Source organism: Pan troglodytes, chromosome 9, assembly GCF_028858775.2.
Source record: "Pan troglodytes isolate AG18354 chromosome 9, NHGRI_mPanTro3-v2.0_pri, whole genome shotgun sequence".
NCBI lineage: Eukaryota > Metazoa > Chordata > Mammalia > Primates > Hominidae > Pan > Pan troglodytes.
Genome location: NC_072407.2, coordinates 19,276,749 through 19,299,361, shown reverse-complemented (window position 1 = coordinate 19,299,361; position 22,613 = coordinate 19,276,749). Strand labels below are relative to the sequence as shown.

At 46.0% G+C, this 22,613-nt stretch overlaps 1 protein-coding gene across 2 annotated transcripts in view; it reads right to left on the bottom strand.

Annotated features, from left to right (window-relative positions):
- Positions 1–22,613, bottom strand: part of INSC (INSC spindle orientation adaptor protein) — a 132,273-nt gene that overhangs the window by 33,118 nt on the left and 76,542 nt on the right. For both annotated transcript variants that reach the window (XM_001172337.7, XM_001172325.6), the window contains exons 6-7: positions 20,276–20,389; positions 9,699–9,824 (exon numbers count right to left, since the gene is read on the bottom strand). In XM_001172337.7, coding sequence (XP_001172337.3) covers positions 9,699–9,824; positions 20,276–20,389 — 240 coding nt within the window. The remainder of the gene's footprint in view (positions 1–9,698; positions 9,825–20,275; positions 20,390–22,613) is intronic.

The window sequence follows — 22,613 nt, the reverse complement described above, 5'->3', positions numbered from 1 at the left end:
CCTGTGAGCACAGCCTCCCTTCTCCCCAGCAACAGCACTGCGTTTTCATCAGACTTCTCATTTATTTTCTGCTCTCACCAGATTCTTTGGGACCAGCTAGGAGATACACAACAACTTTACCCTGCTAAGCCTGCTGCATCCCACTCCACCACACACACACACACACACACACACACACACACAAACTCTCAAATGCAGAGCTCCATCTAAGAATTCACAGGCGCCCAGCTCTCTTCTAACAACTCCTGGAAGAACACCACCCACTCAACACAACCCAAACCCACAGAACAGGCATCTAGAATTCTTAGCCCTGCCAGCTAAACATCTAACTTTTGTTCATCATATTACATCTCACAAAATTACTTCATATGCCACAGGATACCAGCAGAACTAGGAATCCCATCAAATGAGAAAATTGAGGCTCACAGGGATTAGAAAACTTCCCTGTGGTCACTTAGCAAATCAGTGGCAAATGAAGAACTTGTCCCAGGATCTCTTCACTAACGTCAAGCCTGCTGAACTTTACCCAGGAAACATAGCCAGCCTCAAAGGGCTTCTACTCATCTGACTTATCTCAGGCTGACTTGCAGAGCTCATCTTGGCCCACCAACCTCCCTAAGTCTCTTTGAGACCTAAGAAGTTGGGCTTAGGAGCATTAGAATTAGGAGACAGGCAAAGCCGGTGCAAATTGCCAGGGCTAAGTGGTGCAAACAGGGGCTCAGGGCAAATTCCATTCTGTCCTTATTGAGGGACCCTATGATGTTTATACTCCCCCAACTCCCACCCCTCATCAGGGTCTGAAACTGATCACAGCATCCTGCCATGCTGTTTCAAGTGAAGTCAGACATTCTGCATTCTGGTCTCAGCCCTGTGGTTGATCTCGGGAATGTGGGTGTGCACATCGTTTCACCTCTCTGGGCCTCTATTTTCTCATCTGCAATGAGGAAGAACGAACCAGAAGTCTTCAACTGGCATTTATTTGGTTTCATAGCAACATTATTCACCTGTGTGTGCAAACCACTTCCCTGATGGACTAAAGAAGTGGGTGAGATAGTATCTCTTGGTGGGGAAGCCAAGGCAGAGGTTTGAGGTCAGGCAGTGTGGGATACGCTTCCACAGCAGTACCACATACTGTGTGAGCACCAAGGAGGGAGGATCACAGTCGGGAAGGAGGTCCAGAGGAGGCCTTAGAGCGAGATGTCAACAGTGGAGGTGAAACTCTCATTGGGACACCCAGCACAGGCAGAGGCTCCAAGGCAAGGAGGCCCCAAAGACCTTTGGTGGAGAAATTTGGTGGGAAGGGGAAAATAACTCACATCTATGGAGCATTGACTTGTATCATCTTCACAACCTGCAAGGCAGGGATTGACACTTCACTTTCACCTGTGATGAAATGGGGCTCAGAGGGGTGCAAGGTCACACACACAGTGAATAAGTGGTAGAGCTGGGCATCAAACCCAGGCTTGTTTACCAAAGGGGCAATGTGCTGGAGGCAGCTTGCTCAGAGGGCACCTTCAGTGCCAGGCTGAGGGGTTTGGATTTTGTCCAGTGGGAACTAGGAGGCCTAGGAAGATTTCCACTCCAAGAACACACAGGACAGACTCTCTGGGGAAATCTGGAAGTTAGATACATGTTGGAATGAAAGATTTGTCTACATCATCGGAGGCTGGCTCAGTAGGAAGAAGCCCTCACTGCTCTGAATTTGTAACCTCCCCTACTCCCCCACTCACTCCGCCCCACACACTGGCCCTGATTGTTGGTCCTGGAGCCCAGAGACCACCAGCCTCAACAGCCCCAGGAGAAGCCTACCCCAGGCAGCCTGATGGAGCTGCCACTGGTGTTCTTATCCACCAGGGGTCGCTGTTGCACAGCACATGGGGTCCCACCGAGCCTCTGCGGATGGAGCCTGCTCCTGCAAACCCACTGCTGCACTTAGGCACCCGGACTGCCTGGCAGCCCCATCCCTTCTCCAAACTCAGGTTGGACCTGGCGGGAAAGGCGCAGTCCCCGAGCCTTCCTTCAGTCTGGAAAGTACTGGCCCATAATCTCAGCCTAGATCTTTGTTAGAAGGGGAGAGGGCAGGTGGGGCAGTGTGGCTAATTTAGTTCCTGCCTCTTTGCATCCTGGCCTCCTTAAGTGCCCCCACCCCAGCCATCAAGACAGACAGACAGGAGCCTTGGTATGTCGAAAGTGAACAAGCCACAGTCCCTCTGAGAAGGCTCAATCATGGGCCCTGCCCCCTTGCAAGGCTGGGAAGAGTGACAATGACAGTGCCAGCCCCAGTTCCTTTCTGCCTGTCAGCCAGAGTCAAAGCACAGCTAACCTGGGATCCTGGGCCTCTCTGCAAAGCCTTAGCCCATTCCCATGGGAGTTGAAGGCTAGTGTTTGGGGGTGTGAGGAGTGGAGGAAGCTGATAATCCTAGATGGGTTGAGTGCCAAAGAGAGGTGAAGAGGCATCTGTGACCTTCATTCAGAGGCATTCTCTTTCTCCCTCTCTCTAAAAGCTATTCCTAGCTAAGAAGGGATTGCAAGACAAATTAAGCAAAGATTTTTTTGCCTTGCATTCACAGCCCCTCTGTCTCTATCCAGCCTGGCTTATATATTAGAACCAACTCTAGCAAGAAAGTAGTAGCTTTGCTTTGGGATCTGCACACTATGACACCATTCACCTAATGGGACCAGGGGGCACACTTAGGATTAGGAGCAAAAACGCAGGGTTCTCAGTCCAGCCTCTGTCCCTCCCAGTATCTCTATCCTTTCCAGCCTCAATTTGCTCTTCTGTAAATAAGATGGAGGTGACCATCTCTCCCTGCCTTCCTTACAAAATGACCGTGAAAAGCAAATGGGCATAATGGTGAGAAAAACTGATTAAAGTGAGGTTTTTTTGCTTGTTTGAATTTTTTATTTATTTTTTGCAAAAATTAACTATTTGTGACCATCTGCAATTATACAGGGAGCAGACAGTGGAGACAGACCCCTGTAAAACAGCAGCTGGGGCCACAGAGCCTCCCCACCATTCCCGCTTGCAGCCCACTCCCTCCTGCCCAGGGCCTCTGGGATTTCAAGAGCTCAATATAGGCCTCCCTGTCTTCATCTCTCTTCCAGCCCAGCACCTCAGCTGTCAGGGCCTATTGATTCCAAGAAGCTGCCCCAGGAAATGAGGGTGGGGCGTGAAGGAGCTGCATGGAGACAGGCAGCAGTTTTTCCAGCTCTTGCCCTTGGTGATTTTCTTCTTGGACTTGAAATTGAGCCCTCCTCCCCGCTCTCCCCTCATCTTTAATTTCTGTATTGATTTTCATTAAACTCCCCCCTTGGCTCCAGCACAGAGTGAACTAACTCGTTATTTGAAAAAATAAAATAAAAGGGAGGAGTGAGAATAAAAGGATGCTGTTTTGAAAGTGAGGCCGTCTCTGGTCTTAAGGCTGGAAAAGACAATGACCAGAACTGTCCTGAAGGTTGTCTGAGCCTTGGGCTTTGAGTGTCCCCGACTCCTTTTGGCCACAGACCTGTAGCTTCCTATCCCTAACATCTCCAGCCCCTCATCTGGACCATAGTCCCCAGTCCAGCTCTAGTCTCCAGCCCCCTCCAACCCCATCCTGGCCTGGCCCCATCCAACCACAATCAATCCCTGAACCAGCAGTGCCCTGACCTTCCCTTTCACCACTCAGAGTACCTGGCACCCTGCCATGGTCATTGCAAAATCCCCAATAACCAGGTCCTTTGGGCGCAATGTGAAGTTTTCCCCAGACCAGCCTGGAAAAGTGGAGACAAATGGGCATGGGAGGAGGAAAAGGAAACAGACACAGGCAGAGTGCTTTCTCCACGCAGGCACCATTGCTGCAAGTCCCACCCATATTGCTTCATTGCATCACCATAGCAGCCCTATAAAGGAGGTGGTAGTCCCATTTTAGAGAAGATGAAGCTGGGATTCAGACAGGAGAAGTGACTTGCTCCCTCACCTCTCTTCATTCTTCCCCAAACCCTGCAGTCCTCCCCCTTGGTAATGCCAGTTCACCTTGCCAGCTCCAGTCCTCCAGGAAGGCCACCCTCAGCAGTCCACCCTGACCAGGCTGGGTTCATCTGCTGTCACTGGACTGTGTGGCTCTGGGGCCCTTACTCCCTCCTTGGCCCTCATTTTCTCCCTCTAGTCTTCTCCCAAGTGAGGTCCAGAGAACACTGCCTTCTCCTTGGGGCTCCCCCAATTCACTGAACACAAAGACCCTGAAAGACTTGGAGACTTGGAGCCCCATTGGGTGGCTCCCTGCTGGGGTGTCCCCTCTGCACCTGCCCTTTTAAGACTGCTTTCCTCTGGCCTGCCTGGGAGCTCCTCCCTGGCCCTTCTGGGCCCAGCTTCATTGCCTCTTTGGTGCTGCCTGCACCGGCAACCCACCAGAGGTGGGGCCTCCTGCTTATAGCCTCTGATGGCCATGGGACAGCCCTTACCACTGTCTGTCCTGCTGGGCCTCTCCCCATTCAGCCATCCTGGGAAGCAGGGAGCCTGTCTCTTCTCCAGAACCCAGCATAGGGGTAGGGAATGAGGAGTGATGTCAGATGAAGACACAGGGAAGGAAGGACAGATGTCCTGAAGCTTAGGATGCAGGGAGGCTGCAGCCCAGATGAACCAGACCTCCACGTGACAGCTCTGAAAAGAAAGAATGGGGCCTCAAAACGCCTGTCAGACACTTGTGGAGAGGCCTTTGCTGTGTGTTGGCATCTTGCCTCCATCCCTGCTTGTTGGGTGTCCGTGTCCGTCCCTTGCCCAAGCCAACACAGAGAACCCGGCTCCCAGTCCTCTGCAGTCCTTGCCTCAGAAGGACCAGCTCTCCCCAGGTAGCAGAGGAAAGAGCAGGAGTTTAGAACCAGCCAGACTTAGGTTTGCATCGAAGCTCTACATTCATGACTGAGGAAACACTGTCTCGGAGTCTCAGTTTCCTCGTCTGTTAAAGGGAAAGACTGTGAGGACTCATCCCCCCCGGACCACCCAACTTCTCCATGTGTGCACTTCACTGCAACTTTGACCAGGCCAGCCCCTCTCCCACATGCCAGCCCTCCCTTCCCCACCAGACCCTAACCTTCCATTCATTTTCAAAGTCCAAGTGATTAGCATTATAACTGCCACAATCACAGTAGCCACCATTTATTCGCTGTCTACTCTGTGCCAAGCATCATATTACTATACATGAGGTAGATTTTATAGGCTCATTTTACTGATCAAGGAACTGTGCTAAGCAAATCCCCCAAGATAACATATCCAAGCTCACAGTGAGAAAAATCTGTTCAAACCCAGGATTGCCTGATTCTCCAAGTTCTCAGTCTCTCCACTGTAATAGGCTGCTTCAGTGATAAAAGAAGGAATTCATAGAGTGAATTAGTGGTGGACTTCGTGAGAGAACAAATGAGTGAGTAAGTTTACTTATTTTTTATTTTATTTTATTTTTAAGAAACAGGGTCTAGCTATGTTGCCTAGGCGAGTCTGGAACCCCTGGCTTCATGCATTGCTCCTGCCTCACCCTCTTAAAGCACTGGAATTTGAGTGAGTTTAAAAGTAAGTGAATGACTGACTGGCAAACAGAAGGAATGACGAAGCAGAGACGAAGTGACTTCCCGTGAGTGAATGAATGAGACCATGACTGAATCTATGACCACACAAGTCCCCCAAACCCAGCAAGGCTCAGGCATGACACAGCAGCAATTGGGATGGATGCAGTGACCTGTCTAGACCCATAACTCCGCTGGGGGCTGTACAGGATTTAATGAACCTCTTCAAGGTTGAAGGAAAGGAGGGGGAAGCTGCACAACAGAGATGAATTTCACCAAATCCAGCACGTTTCCCACTGCCAATTAATTAAGCGAACCTCAGTGAGAAGGCCAGGCCAGTAAATCAGGCGGAGAAGGCTGGAACTTTGATGTGATCTAATTAGGCCACGAACCATGCCCGGTGAGTGGGTGGCTGGCAAGAGCCCCAGGGAACCACACTTCCCCACTCCACCTTCACTCACCTGTCACTCTGTGGTTTCTACAATCCGGCCTGTGCCTGGTCTTCACCATTTTCCATCCTCAACACTGACAATGGCCAACCTCACCAGAGCCTCTGTGGGCAGTGCTGAGCAGCCCAGCTCACAGAGGGTGGCAGGCATGGACAGGACCCAGGGAGGGGGTGTGGGTGGAGGGTGGGAGAGATTAAGGACCTCACGGGTGTCTCTAGAACTTCTCCCAACTTTGAAGCAATATGATATGGAGGAAAGGAGCATGGAAACTGGCCTCACAATATCAGATTTTGAGTCCTGGGTCTGCACAATTGTTAACAGCCCAGGCTGGCTCTGGCCCAGCAGAGCTGGAATTACATTGCTGCCTGGGCTACTTTTTAGCTATGCGCCCTTGAGCAAGTGGCTTCGCGTCTCTGAGTCTCCCTTTCTTCTGTAAGCAGTGGAGATATAACAGGATGGCAAGGAATAAATGACTTGATGAAAGGAGGGGCTTAGCAAAGTGCTTGCCCAAAGCAAGTATTCGATATATGTTAGTTATTGTTCCTCTCATCGTGGTCATGACATCCTCCTTACCTGCTAGAACTGGGCTCGGCAAGAATTTTCTATAGATGGCCAGAGAGTAAATATTTTTGGCTTTGAAGGCTATATGGTCTCTGTTGCAACTATTCAGTTCTGCTATTTTGGTATGAAAGCACATAGAGAACACCCAAACAAACAAGTGTAGTTGTGTTCTAATAAAACTATGGGCTGAACTTCAAATTTCACAGAAGTTTTCATGGGACACAGAATTTTATTCTTCTTCTGTTTTTTTCTGACCATTTAAAAATAAAAATAAAAAAATCATTCTTAGCTCATGGGCCATACAAGGCAGACAGCAGGCTGAATTTAGCCCATGGACCATAACTTGCTACCTTCTAGACTAGAATATAATCTCCACGAAGACAAGGGGTTTTGTCTGTTTTGTTCACTGTTATACTCCCAGCACCTAAAACAGTGCCTAGCAAATAGGAGATAGTAAATATTTGCTGAATGAATGAATTACATAATGTATGATTTCATGCAAGAAGTCATTTCACCTCTCTGGACGTCAGTATTTTCATCCATACTATGGGGATACTTTCAAACTTGAAGCAAGCATCAAATGAAATTAGAATCCATGTGGAGTCACTTTGCAAGCTCTACAACTGCTACACAATGTAGTTGTTATTTCTGATCACTCAGGGGCCCTTACCAGGGTAAGTCTTATTCCTCTTCAGTGCCTGGCACAGAGGAAATATTTCATGAGTGTCTGTGTATTATAAGCAATCTGGCCTGGAGAGGAGAAATGTCCAGGTAAGCTACTATCCCCTATGCCAGCTGGGGATGTGAGGGGTTAGCACGGTGGCCAGGAATAGCAAGGTGGTCTGGGATTAAGCTGCAGGGCTCAGTGCCCTCAGAGTAATCATTAAACCAGAAAGGTCGTGACACAGGGGTGCTGTACTATGGCAGATGTGGGTCCAAATTCTGGCTCTAACACTTACTATGTTATTTAGGCAAGTCACTTAAACTGTCTGAGATTCCATTTCCTTATCTTTAAGATGGAGATACTAATAGTGCTCACCTCACAAGGTTCTGGTGCATTAATGAAAGGACATATGTAGTGGACTATCTCAGCACCTGGCACAAAATAAACCCCCAGACTATGAGCATCTCTTTCTCCTTTTGCTCAACTGGGCAGGGTCTGAATCTCAGGCTAGGGCCTGGGCCATCTGTACTGGGAAAGACACATTAAAGCACTCTGGCATTTGAGCAGCATCAGATAGGTGAAAGGAAAAATGCCTCCAGCCATCCCAGCTGCACAGGTTTTCAACTCTAAACAAACAAACAAACGAAAAGCCCTGTTGTTTTTCTTCCCTGAATTGAAAACTTCCTTCTGCACTGCAAGCTCACTAAAGCCATACAATCGGCTTTTGGAGGGCTGGTGATCCCAAGCTCCTTCTATCTTCTCCTCCCATTTTCCCTGCCCACCAGACAGGAAAGGTGAGAAACAAACCCCATTTGGTCGTTTGTACACTATCCAAGGAAGGACAAGTTTTATAGGAGAAGGGAGGGAATTATTCAGAACGTGAAGTTGAGGATGCTCAATGCATTTCCTTTATCAAGTCCACTGTCTGTCTCTCCCTCTCTCTCTCACCATCCTCTCCACTCCTCTATTTTGCCATATAAGAGAGCACACGCATAGCATGTCTGTGCTCACACAATCAGACAGTCCACTGGAATAGAGATAACTGTAATTGGTTTCAGCCTTAGAAGACTTGGATTTGGCTTTTGGTTCTCTCATTTAATAGCTATATGACCCTGAGTTAATCACTTCTCTCCTCAGAGCCTCGCTACCTAATGAGTAGCACAATGAAGGAGTAAGCATGGATGTCTCACCTCCAAATCTAGTGCTCATAGCAACTAGATATGAAGACTTCCAACCCAGTGGGAAGTGGGCACTCTGTCCAAAAAGCTGGCACTATCTCCTCTACTATCTTGCTCTGTCACCTTAGGCAAATTACTTCCCCATTCTGACCCATAGCCTTGTCATCTGTAAAATGAGCAGATTCCCTATCCACATTCCATCCTTAGCTAAGAGCATCTGTAAGTTCATGATTCTATGACCCTGTCCCAATAATCTGAGTAGGTTTGGAAGGAGACAGGGTAAAAAGTAAGATGACCATTTGTCTAGGAGTCCAGACCAAAGTGAAGAAGCTGAGGGTAGGGTGGAGTTATTTGGGCTGCCAGGACCAGACTGTGGGACATGGATGCAGAGGACAGAGAGCAGTTTGCTGGCCCCTGTCCCCATTTAGACCAGCTAACAGGAACAGACTCAGATCCCACCCCAAATCCTGCAGGTACCACCATAGTACCAGGACGTACCAGGCCTTTCCACTTTTCTATAAGAATTTTCAGCATCTTTCCTGGAAACTCGGTTGGGAAACCCCAGATTTCAGCCCCTGCCTCCCCAGCTCTCCTGGCAGGAGTCCCTGAGAGCCTATCTGCAAGCTCAGACTCACTCATGTCTAACTAGAGGCGCAGCCTCAGTCGCACAACCAGGGAAGGGGTCAGGGTGGCGGGAATTAGTTATGTCACTGTAGATCAGGCTTGAACAGAGGCACTAGAGCCTGTCACATCACCACCTTCCTCCTCTCACCCTACCCTACTCCCACGCCATCTTGGCCCAGTGAGCACTTGGACTGGGGCTTCCACCTCCCTCACCCAAGCCCGCTGGTCTTTAGTGGAGAGGAGCCCCACCTGCTTTCCCAGGCACCCAGTGCTGCCCTGCTCTTGCCCAGTCAATGCTCCCAGGATCTGGATCCTCTTCCGTCTTTAGGAGGCCTGCTGTGGGTGAAGAATCAACCACCCTGAACCCCAGCACCAACCCCTGACTTGCCTGCCTCCTACCATGATCCACCCACAGGAGTCTCCCCAGTTGTCACCCCACCCAGGAAGTGCTGAGTGTCCCTTTGAGCCCTGCCTTTCCTGCTGAGGCTCATCAGTCCCCATCTCCTTCACCTCTTTGCTGACTCCCATAGTCCAGGTCCCAGCCACCCTATCCGAATGGTGCCTGGGAAAAGGACTACTTGGGGCACTTGGTCCATAAAAAGGAACAGATGGCCATCATGAGGCCTGGACCTCACCCCTACCTGGCTTGAGGACCTCAGGCACCACCCAGCCAGCTGTCCTTACCTTCTCCAGCTGGTGGACACCCTCTTCCACGCAGCAGATGGAGGCCAGCGTGCGGAGCGCCTGGGGGTACAAGCACCGGAAACTGTCCTGCCGGCAAACCTTGAAGAGTGCTACGACCCCACCCTCCTGCCAAGAGAAAGAAATGTCACATCATCTTACTGTGTGACCTTGTCTGGGGCTAACTCAAGAATAAGTGACACCTCTGATTCACCAGATATGCTTTCGGGTCCTCCCTGCCTCCAGCAACCCCCGCCCCACACACACTTACACACACTCAAATGCTCACATGTACACTACAGAGAAATGCTGGCTCCAGAAATAATGTCACCCTTCATAGTCCAAGCTGGAGATGGGATACTATAAATGCTTCTGGGGCTCGGGAGCCAGAGGCCAAGGCAGGCATATTTGCTAGGGCTGGCGATCAGTACCCTTCAACAGGGTTCCCAAACATCTGGCAACTCCCTTGGAGCAGCCCCCCATAGAGCAGGCCTGGAGTCACAGGAAGCAGGTCCTAGAAACCAATCTGAGGCAGGTGGAAGGAACTGACTAGATGCCCAGAGCTGGTTCTCTCTCTGCCAACAGTCACCATGCTATTCCTCAGATTCTTCCAACTGCTGCAGGAGGCAGGCAAAAAAAATGTTTCATTTATATTAGTACTACCATTTCCTCCCATTTTTTGATCAAAAAAACTGAAGTCCGGATGAGTAAAATAATTCAGCCTAAATTCACATCATCATTTACACTCGTTTACTCCAGTTTGTGTGTGTGTGTGTGTGTGTGTGTGTGTGATATAACCCTTTTAAAAACAATCATCGCAGCTCTTGAGTGTGGTGAGCATGTACTTTTCCTTTTGTGAGAGCTGTTTATGGAAACTTCTTTCCAGTAAAGTGTTTACCATCAGGCAAGAATCTGGGAGTGCAGAGCTCATTGTCCAGGTGCCCTGCTAACTAGTCAGACTTACTCATAATAATCACTGGAGCCAACCTTAGCTCTGGGAGCAAAGTGAGCCAAGAGATCACTGGAATGACTAACCAAGGTGCCAAGCAAACCAGTGGCAGCACTAACTGGGGCATTTAGAGTGGCAGGAATTGGATATCCCACATCTCGCTTTGCCCAGATCTTTCCCTCTTTCCTTCCCTGAAAGCTGGCAGGGTGCCTAGGGTTGGCAGCAGTAAAGAATGCATGAGCAACTGATCTGAACTGGGTCCCTCAGGGCACTCGCCTTTAACCTCATCACTCCTGGGTCTAACTAACCTCATTGTACCAGTTCCCAAAACTAAGCAAAATGTTATAGGAAGAAGGCAAGTTCAGCAAAAGACCATCCTCTGTCAGGTTTTTGAGAACTCTGACAACAAAAGCACCTATTATGTGCCAGGCTCAGTTCCATGTGTGCTGAGAATGCAGCAGTGAATGACGATAAAACAACGAATGGGCAATTGGAAGAAGAAGCCCAGCACGGGTTCACCAAAATAGCTCAATTCTAGCTCTTCCCTTACCCTCCACCCCAAAATGATAGGCTCATGGGCCCTTTTCATTCTAAGAGTTTTGCTGCTGGTCACTTCAGGGGTCAAGATGAAGATATCCAACTCTGGAGGAGTTCATAATTTCTGACATTTTATAATCAGCTAAGAGTAATCACAACTTATATATTCTACTTCCTTTGGGGTGGTTGAATTCCCCTCATTTCTTTTAGTGTGAAAGGGCATAACTTAGGGCTAGTACATTCATTCGTGCATTCAAAAATGTTAATGGTTTATTATAGGCCAGACATCATGCTGGACACTGAGCAAGACTGCTTCAGTCCCGTCCACAATAAACTCATGGTCTCATAGAGAAGGCAGACAATTTTAAAAGCAGGTACAAAGCTGGGTAGCGGGGCAATAACATGTGGTTGGGGGTGCAGGGTTAAAAGAACACAGAGCAGAAGCCCTAACATGCCCGGAGGGTGGGGGGTTGTAGAAGGGTCAAGACAGAACCACTCTGATTTTAAGTGCACGTAATTACTTCAGTAAAAATGTCTGCCATGAGACAGACACTTACACCTCTGATTCCTTGTTCCACAACCTTTACTCCTGCCTTCCTACTTTCCCATAGTTCCTGGGACATCTGATTGAAGGTTCTACATACAGACCTCACTCGGAGAGTCACTGAAGGAAAACCAAGTTACTCTTTAGAATGAGAAGAAAAGAAATAGAAGTCCTAAGCTCTCATCAGCCAGCCCTGCTGGTCATTTCTAGCCTTCTTCCAGATGCAAATATATATACATATATATGGATATATATTTATATATGTGTGTGCTTATATTTAATCATACATATTGTATAAATATTATTTCTCTATATATGTAGATAGATGAGAGAGAGAGAGATGACTGATTGAGAGACATTTACATCTGAAGCAGACAATGAAGAAACAGTGCCAAAGAACACGCGTGAGGCCTGAGCCAGGATGAATGTGGCAGCCTCCTTTGGCTCAGGAGGCACTGAGCCCAGCACAACTATATTTAAGCCTCTGCATGCATTTGCACTGGATTCTCATTACATCTCTCTCAAGCCTGTGAAAAATGGCCTTCTTAGCACTTTTAGCTACCAGGAGAGGGAGGAGAAAATTGCTGGATCCAAAAGAAAGAGATTCTGGTCCAAATCCTGGCTTTGCTGCTGGTTAAGTTTGGCTAAAAATGGGCTACAATAGCTATATGTCTGAGCTGTTGGGGGTGCAATTGAGTTAGTACATGTGGGAAGGCCTGGTACCTGATTCTGGAGAGTGGGTAAGGGTCAGGCTATGTGAGGCTTCCTGATTATAAGAGTGTCTTATATCCTCATGAAAGAGGTCCCGAGGGCTAGGATATGTGAGAGGAGAGAGAAGGAAGAAGGCCACAGAGGAAATAAAATGGATTGGTCTTGAGGACCACTCTGGAGCCCCCATTCAAGAACCGAGTGTAGCACTCATCCTGGAGTGAAACTGGGAATGGCCTGAGCTAGCAGAATCACACTGTTGGCTGAAGCTTGTTTAATTTTATAGAAAGCTCCGGGCTCAGAGCCCAGCCACATAACAGTATGAATTATTCAGAGAGACTTGGGATGAGCTGTCATAAAGTGGGAAGAGATCACTTGTGGGGTATGTGGGCTGGTGGTGGAAGGAATAACAGAGGAGTTATTGGTGGGGGGGATAATTTTGATGAAGCCCAGAGGACTTTTCTGTGCCTTGCACAGGGGAAGGGATGGAGTTTGTCACCATCATCACAGAGAGGTCTGGGCTTATTCTTTAGCCTTCAGAGGAACCCAAGAAGCTGAGAGGACAAGCCTCAGACAGGTTGCCCACATTCTCTCCCAGAAGCAGCTAAGATAGATGAAGGACCCAAACAAACAGAACAGCAGGCCGCAAAGAGGTGGATAAGGAAGGCTGCTAGATCACTGCCCCACACTGTTACAACACTGGGTACATCTACTGAGCATCCAAGGTGAGGATGCTGTGCAGGGCATGCCAGGGACTCCCAGCTCCTGCATCACTGTCAGAACTGGAATCCCAAACACAGTAATTCTATGGGAGGAATTAGTCTCCCATCTTCTCCCAGAGAGAAGATTCAGGAAGGACTCCCTTTTCCAGCCCAGAAAAATGGATGAAAAGATGAGCTGGAAAGATGGAAGTCCTCCCTGAATCTTTTCTCTGCTTCAACACTCTGTCTGCTCCATCCCTTGGACCTGAAATATCAGAAGGTTGAGATTAAGATTCTGGAATCTGTAGACCTGATTAAAATCCCAGCTCTGCTTTCATGTGTGTGACCTTGAATAAATTATTTATATTCTTTCTGAAACTCTGTCTCTTCATCTTCAAAATGGGAATTATAATTATGACATATCAAAAGACTGTCAGAGAATCAGATGAGATGGTGAATAGAAAGCATAGCACCATGCCTGAGTAAACAATGGGCATGGAAGGTTGGTGAGAGAAAGGAAGAGAGTGGGAAGTAAGGTAGGAGGAAGAGGAAGAGGAGGGGCTGCTAAGAAGCAGTTCAGAACAGTAACCAGGCACGTAGCCTTTGCTGCCAAACAGCCAGGTTCAAATTCCAGTTCAGTCACTTACTAGCTTTGGACTTTCTCACTGTCTTAGCTCCCTCACCTGGAAAATGGGGGTAGATCCTGCCTACCACAGAGGATCATTGGGAGGTTAAAATATGTTATTTGTATAAAGCCCTTAGAACATTATCTGGCACAAAGTGAGTGCTATAAAAATAAATTTATTATTACTACTTTACTGCAGCTGTCATCACAACCATCATCATCATCAGAGTTGATCACTTCAGAAAGCTCATATTCTCCCATTTGCCCCCATCTCCTGCCAATGCCTCCCAGTTTTGACCTCCACCAGCCTCATACCCAGAGCAAGCAAGCTGATTACTGTGCAGTGGACCAGGAGCAGAAAAAGAGGAAATACTGATTAGGAGGGAGACAGGTTTGTTGTAGCAGAGTTTTGCCTGAAAAGGGAAAGACTCTAGATTTTAACCAACTAGCTGGTGAAATGGAAATAGCACCCACTCCAGAGCTGGACAAATTTGGTTTCAAGTGTCAACTGCTCAAGGTATTCAACCACTGTGAGTCCTGGCATTCTAACCTGTAAAACAGGGTCACTGATATACTTCTCAGAGGGGTCATGTGGACAAGATACAACAACAGTATGAAAGTCCCTGCACAGGGCCTGCACACATAGGAAGCCACCAATAAATAGTAATTATTATCGTTGTTGTTAATATTCAGTGAGACTCAAGTATTCTCCTGGCAGGCTCTGGAGGGTGTGGCCCATGTAAATAATCAAAGGATTATTCGAAATCTTTAAACAACTCCTGGTCATGGCTCTTGAGAGCCCAGGGGAGTGCTAGGGGCATGGGAGATCCCTGAGTAGCTGAGGAAGTGATGAAACAGCTGAGAAGCCTGTGGACAGAAATGTAGGAAGTGATGACTAAACGTGGCAAATAGTTCACCTTAGCCTTCTGTTTTAAAATGGAATAGGATAAAAGTAAAATTGCATCCTTACTTTTCCCATGAAAACACTGAGAAAGTCAGGCAGCATGGTAGATTTGGAAGGTGTCTTAAATATACAGCCCAGCATCCTCAGGCCACAAAGGAGGAGTTAATCCCCAGTGGTCTGGCCAACCTCCTCCAGTGAGCTAGTGGCAGAGCTGGGATGAGAGCTGCCCTCTTGTCCCAACCCAGGCCTTTTCCCCTGCTTTCTACCACTGGAAATGTTTGGGATTAATATTTAACTGGAGTTAAGGCCTGGTCCTGACAGGAGACTAAATCTGCAGGAGGCCAAACATCATCTTGGCTTACAACCAAATGCATGTCTCCTCTCTGCTTTCCTGAATGTGAAGCACAAATGCAGGCAGGTGGTAGGAGCTGTCTATATCAAGCGGCACATGGAAACAGACCTTGAGTGCTCAGGTCCTGAAACAGAACACCCAGAGCTTCAGAGCTCTTGCCAAGCAAAGTTTCCTTCCCAGGAAATTTCTAAGGCCCATTCTTTACAAAACATAAAATATCTTCAGACCCCATGTGCCATTCAGAAGTCCTTATCCCACCCAGACCTCAGATCCACACAGAGAGCACAAACCCAGCATGTGTTTGCAACTCATTTTGAAAGGGAAAAATGGTAATTGTTCCAAAAGAAGTTCAGCTACTTACTGTTTGGAATTAATCATTAAACAAATGTTGAGTCAGTTTCAGCTCAGAGGTTGGAGCTGTTGGCTGTTCCCCCACAGCACCAAGACAAAAATCTCCAGTCAGCCCTCTTGACCAAGTTAAATGTTTGAGTCACAGAATCCTTGGAGAAAACAGATCCAATGCTATCTCCTTCATCCCCTTTGCCCCAACACCACTACAAGCTCTTCAGGTTAAATACATTTAAATGACTCCCAAAAGACAGTAGAGGTCCTCAACCCACGCAGCACAGTAGAATCACTTGGAAAGCTAAAATATTCATCCCAGGACCTACTCCAGACCAATTAAGTCAGAATCCTAAAAATTTTAAAGCTCCCATCATTTTTTATGGCTGCATAGTATTCCATGGTGTATATGTGCCACATTTTCTTAATCCAGTCTATCATTGTTGGACATTTGGGTTGGTTCCAAGTTGAGTTCATATCCTTTGTAGGGACATGGATGAAATTGGAAACCATCATTCTCAGTAAACTATCGCAAGAACAAAAAACCAAACACCGCATGTTCTCACTCATAGGTGGGAATTGAACAATGAGATCACATGGACACAGGAAGGGGAATACCATACTCTGGGGACTGTGGTGGGGAGGGGGGAGGGGGGAGGGATAGCATTGGGAGATATACATAATGCTAGATGACGAGTTAGTGGGTGCAGCGCACCAGCATGGCACATGTATACATATGTAACTAACCTGCACAATGTGCACATGTACCCTAAAACTTAAAGTATAAAAAAAAAAAAAAAAAAAAAATTTAAAGCTCCCTAGTAGTTCGATTGTGTATCCAGGATTGAGAACTCCTGAGTCACACTTTGGCTCAAGGACCTGAAGGACCAAAGATTGAACCAGAAGTCACCACTGTGGGGTTTAGGACCATGAACTCTGAATTAAACTTAAAGAGGCTGGGGTTCAATTCTGTCTCAACTCCTTGTCAGCTGCATGATCCTGAATAAGCTCCTTAAACCATTTCCTCAACTGTTGATGGTAACAACATGGTACCTTCTTCATAGGATGGTTTTGTGAATTAAAAGAAAGGAATTATATAATGCATTAAAGACAGAACACAGCAACACTCAAATGTTAGCTATTGCTATTACATAAAATTCACTTCTCCACTCACAAGAGTTGACAAGCATTTACCGTGCTCTAATATTAAGATTGCTTTAAGGGCTTAGATGAGTGATTCTGAGAGTCTGGCCATGCTTCAGAACTACTTGTAGGGCTTGTTAAAATGAAGATTCTCAGGTCTTACCCAAAGACCCCATGGAATCTTGGGTAGGGCACAAGTATCTGGGTTTTCCACAAACTCTCTGAGGGACTGCGATACCGAGTGGGCACTGGGAACCACTGTTGCCAGGGCATCTTCCTGTGACTAGCATCTTAAGTCTACTGAAGGACATAACTTTGCTACCAATTAGATCCCTGGTTCTGTCTCCAATGGTGATGTCATATTTCAAGTGAAAAAGGAGACTAGAAACAAGAAACAAAAGACCTTACTGAGGTCCTAGGGCTATTAGTTGCCTATATTTGCTCTAAGTGTCTTGAAGCCAAATTCAGGGGCAAATTAACCATGAAGCTAATTAATTACAACTCCCATTATAATTAATGAAAACCACCATCCTTTTTGATTTAGTCTTCCTTGAATGTAGTATTGGAGTGGCTACAGGCATTTTTCAGATCCAGCCATGAAGTTGAGTGTGAGAGACATGCTTCATTTTGGTTTGGTGGGATATGTTAATGTGGTTGGCATCAGTTTCTCATGTAGGTGAACTACTGCAGACCAACCTGGTACAGAATTGCCTTCCAGAAGCAGTGTGGCAATTCCTCAAGGATCTAGAACTAGAAATACCATTTGACCCAGCCATCCCATTACTGGGTATATACCCAAAGGATTATAAATCATGCTACTATAAAGACACATACACACGTATGTTTATTGTGGCACTATTCACAATAGCAAAGACTTGGAACCAACCCAAATGTCCATCAGTGATAGACTGGATTAAGAAAATGTGGCACATATACACCATGGAATACTATGCAGCCATAAAAAGGATGAGTTCATGTCCTTTGTAGCGACATGGATGAAGCTGGAAACCATCATTCTCAGCAAACTATTGCAAGGACAGAAAACCAACACCGCATGTTCTCACTCATAGGTGGGAATTGAACAATGAGAACACTTGGACACAGGAAGGGGAACATCACACACTGAGGCCTGTTGTGGAGTGGGGGGATGGGGGAGGGATAGCATTAGGAGAAATACCTAATGTAAATGACGAGTTAATGGGTACAGCAAACCAACACAGCACATGTATACATAGGTAACAAACCTGCACATTGTGCACATGTACCCTAGAACTTAAAGTATAATAATAATTAAAAAGTGGTTAAAAAAATTGCCTTCCAGAAATATTCTTGAATTATTTTCTCATTCTAAATAACCCACTTTTCTAAATAATTTGGAATTTGGAATTCTATAATCTTTTACTTAAGTAAGGCCCCAATAATTCCATAAGCTTCTGGCCTCACAAATCCTAGACCTACTCCTAGGCATATGATATAAGTGCAATGAATCCTTTGGAATCAAAGCTCACAATTTGAATACCTGCAATTCAACTTGATAGTTATATGCCCTGCAGCAAGTTATTTAATCTCTCTGTTCCTCAGCGTCTTCATTTGTATAAAATGTTAGTACCACCCTCCTCACAGAATCATGAGAATTACATGAGATCCCATTGGTGTAGTGTTAGAAATATAACAGAGTCAAATATATGTGAATTCTCTTCCAATATATATGAATCTAGTCTGAGTATAAATGTCATTAGAGAGTACCATACTAGCTTTGTAGGTCTCAAAGTGTAGTACCCTGAGAACTTGCATTAGAACTGGGGACATGAGAGATGGAGAATAAGGGAGGTTATTTAAAATACTCCACACCCAGTGAACCTGTTTCTGGACACAGGATGACCCATTGGATACTCAACAGCCCTTCAGAAACCCCTACCAAAGTTGAAGGTCGGATGAACTTCAGTTCCCTCCCAACTCTCAGAGATTTTGGATCTGTGAATTTGTAACTTTCTCATTCAACAAACTCTTTGAGTACCCACTTTGTGCAGGCATTGCACTAGGCACTAAGGACACAGAGATGACTCAGATGTTTCTGTCCTTAAAAAGCACACAGCTTAAAACACATAACAAAATAGAATATGGTAAGTGCTGAGACAGTGCCTGCTACTCTTTTTAGACACCACAGGTGGGAGGGTGTCTGGAAAGCAATAAAGAAGAATACAGAATTGAGTGTGGAATGCTGAGTAAGAGTTTTCCAAGTGGCAAAAAGAGAGGACATTCAAAACACAAAGACAAAAGGTGCAAAGGCCATGACATGCCCTTGTGCCTTCTCTGCTTTCTCCTCAGACAAGCAGCTGGGACAGCCACAACCACCCCAGCCCATGGCCAGAATGTAGGACCCAATCAACAGAGGGAGGGAGGCTGTCTCTGGGCTCCTCTTCAGCCTGGGAGAGGGAGAAACTGATATGAAGGCTTAAAAGGAGAAATATGCCAACATAATTGAGAAGCATTAGTTAAATCAAGCCTGCTTTGCAGTTTAGCCTGCATTCTTCTCCCTTCTTGTATTCCTTGAGCAAATCCTTGCATTTTATTTTGTTCAGAGAATTGTACAGCCTCCTTTTTTGGGAGGAATAGGAAAGCTTAGGCAGAGACTGAGTTTATTTAGAGCCCATCTTGTCTTGATGCCTGCTGAACACTGGCCAATATCTTTGGTGAAAAAACAATAGAGGACCCAGATTCCCCTCCTGCTTTTCCAAGGATCATAGGCAGATGCTGAGGTTCACAAGATTCTAAGGGGACACAAAAAGAGACTGAGGGCACTGGATGGGAACCCAGAGAACAAACCTCCGAGTTTGTGGTGAAGGTCATGTTTGTAGATCTGTTCCTCCTCTTTCTCCTGATAATGCTACTGCTAATTATTATGGGGTATAGGTTGTTATGGCAGCAGCATTAAGTGATGTGGATAGAGCTTAAGCCATACACAAGTCTATATGAAAAAAAATAAAAAAACTTTTCTTTCAACTGGGTTTGAGACATCCCATGTCTTACAAACACGATGTCAGGGAGCCATATAAGGTCAATCGATCACCCAGAATGCCACATGCCAGATGGTCTCTTTATTCACTACATCACCACATCCCATGGACCTCAGGGACACCACAGCTGCCAGGAAGGGAAGGATGTGTGGAGATGGAGAAAGACGGTTGATATTTATAACATATACCCATAAAGAAAGATGATAGAGGCTCTGGGGGCACCAGATTTCTGTCTCAAGTGGGAAATGAAATCAGAGGGGCTAGCCACCTACTAAAAATGCAGACACCGGCCGGGCACGGTGGCTCACGCCTGTAATCCCAGCACTTTGGGAGGCCGAGGCAGGTGGATCACAAGGTCAGGAGATTGAGACCATCCTGGCTAACACGGTGAAACCCCGTCTCTACTAAAAATACAAAAATTAGCCGGACGTGGTGGCAGGCGCCTGTAGTCCCAGCTACTCGGGAGGCTGAGGCAGGAGAATGGCGTGAACCCGGGAGGCAGAGCTTGCAGTGAGCCAAGATCGCGCCACTGCACTCCAGCCTGGGTGACAGAGTGAGACTCCGTCTCAAAAAAAAAAAAAAAAAAAAAAAAAATGCACACACCAAGTCCTAGATAGGATAAGTGACTCTCCCGAGGTCACTCAGCAGCTAATGCAGGGGCCAAGACAGACCTCGTGAGCCAGCTATTCCCATTGAACAAGTGAGCTTCCTCATACTTCCCCAGGCCTGCCATTTTGGTCCCTAACCATGAAGCTCACCTTGGCTATGATGCGGCACAAGGGAGCCCCCTCCTGGGTCAGGCTGAACAGGTTCCCTGTGGTGGACTCTGTGGTGTAGATATTGTCTGAGGCATCAATTTTTCTCACCAGTGCCTAAGAAGAGAGAGAAAAGTTAGCTAGTAGTTACTCACCACCTCTACCCTCTGCTCATCTTAGTGGAACACCAGTGGGCCCATGCTCCTAACAGCAACCATGGAATCTACTCCTGCCCCTAGCCACTGCCCCATTGTGAGGGCAATGAAGTTCTAGCTTTGGGAAAGGTATCAGTCAGGGTGAGGTCTAAGCTACATTTTAGAGATATGGGATAATATCAAACCCTTGATACATAGGCCATAACTAGCCTTGCCCTAGTCCCTCAGAAAATCAGCTCCCAACATTGATGGGCTCAGCAAATACCATTTTGTGAATCTACTGGTTCTTAATAAGAAAAGAAACCATCAGTTAAATTAGCAAACCATCAAACTGAAAACGAATGAGTGGCTACAGCTATGACCAAAGAATCTGCTCATTTTGAATGGCTATTAGCCAATGGTGAACTCCAGCTGAGTGATGGGTTCAAGGGTTAAGTCAAGAGAAGTGCTCCACAGTATTTTACTGCTTGAGGGATATTTTTCTTGGACATTTGCTCTCCCCAATAGCTTGCTGCTTGTGGGGTAAGGCCAAGATGAAATAGCAACACTGGGAGTCCTGTCAAAGGGTGGGAAACTAGGTGAGGAATGCTATACTGATCAAGGCTGAAGAATGAACCTGAGGCTAGTGATGAGAGGGTCTGGGAATGACTGAACATAAGACCAAGAAGAGAGGTTCAGGAAGGAAAGCAAATGAAAGATTCATTAACAAAAAAGATACAAAGATTATTTCTAGAAAAGTTCAGCTAATTTCTGAGGGAAAGGTTTTTATGTAACTTGAAACCACTTCATCATCAGCCATTTGCTTTGAAGCATGTGATTCATTGAGTGTAAAGGATTCCTTCCTGCTAATTAATGCCAGTAGCTCAAGTTTTCTTCTAGAAAGAATGGAGTTAGAGACTAAGAAGAGCAACCTTCGAGGGCCTCATGCAAGAAAGTAAGACCTCCAGACCTGGGTGCTCTGAGCAGCCACTCATGTGGTTTCAGTTGCCAGGTTTATTTTAAAACATTAAAGTGAAATTTAGTTTTAATTAAATACTGGTATTATGGAAAAGACACTTAAGAGCAACATTTGGAGCACCTTAGCCTTTCTTTGCCTCAGTTTCCTCATCTATACAGTGGTGTAAAAATAAGCCATCTGCAGTGGCACGTGCCTATGAGTTCCAGCTATTTGGAAGATTGAGGCAGGGGGATTGCTCAAGTCCAGGAGTCCAAGAATAGCCTGGGCAACATAGAAAGACTCCCATCTCAAATAAATAAATAAATAAATAAATAAATAAATAAATAAATAAATAAAATGGTGTAAATAACAATTTCTATCTTTTAAGGGGGTTGTGCCCATTTTTTAAGGTTGTCAATATATATAAAGGATTTCTAAAGGTACCTGCCAGGTGGAAGCTAAATAAAATTGTAAGCAGTTACAGTTTTGTGATCTTGTACAGTTAAGCTCCCCACACTTTGGTTTCCCTGTTCGTAAAATGATTAAAATTAAGAGTTTTGAGGCTCAAGGTAAGTGGCTCTCCCTTTTGTCTTCTTTATTCAAATTTATGAAATTCCTCACACACGCACAACATGCTAATCTAGATATAGCAGTCTAAGATTAATTGTGTATTTAATCAAACTACATTAAATATAAAAATTATGCTCTAAGTTTTGACAGATGCCTCTTGTTAGAGATTCAACAAAAGGTAAAATTAATAACCAAGATTTGTCACTACAAATCCCTATAAAGATCACACTTCTTAGAATTCTTCCCCACCGTTACCACAAGCAGCTACACATGTGATACTAATGCTCACATGAAAATGCAGATTTCATATATTGGGGTCCTGTACCTAAATGATAATTACCTAATGTTCCTGATTAGTGTTTGCACTTGAAGCAAATTAGCATTACATTAAACAATTCGAACCCAATGTCTTTTGCAATCAGCTGCTAATATTAGACAATTTAAGTCTGAGAATAATTTCATGTTAATGTCTATACACATATATACAGTAATTACACCTCAGATATGTCTCAGTGAATCAGATCTCTGACAAAGAAAAGTTGTAAGCATCCTTTCCACAGTGTAAATCTGGAAAGATACGAGATCAAAGGCTCCACTGAAATCTTCAAGGCCCTAAATATCACCATGTGTCAGAGCTGGAAAGGACCTCGGAAATCATCTGTCCAATCTTCATTTCATA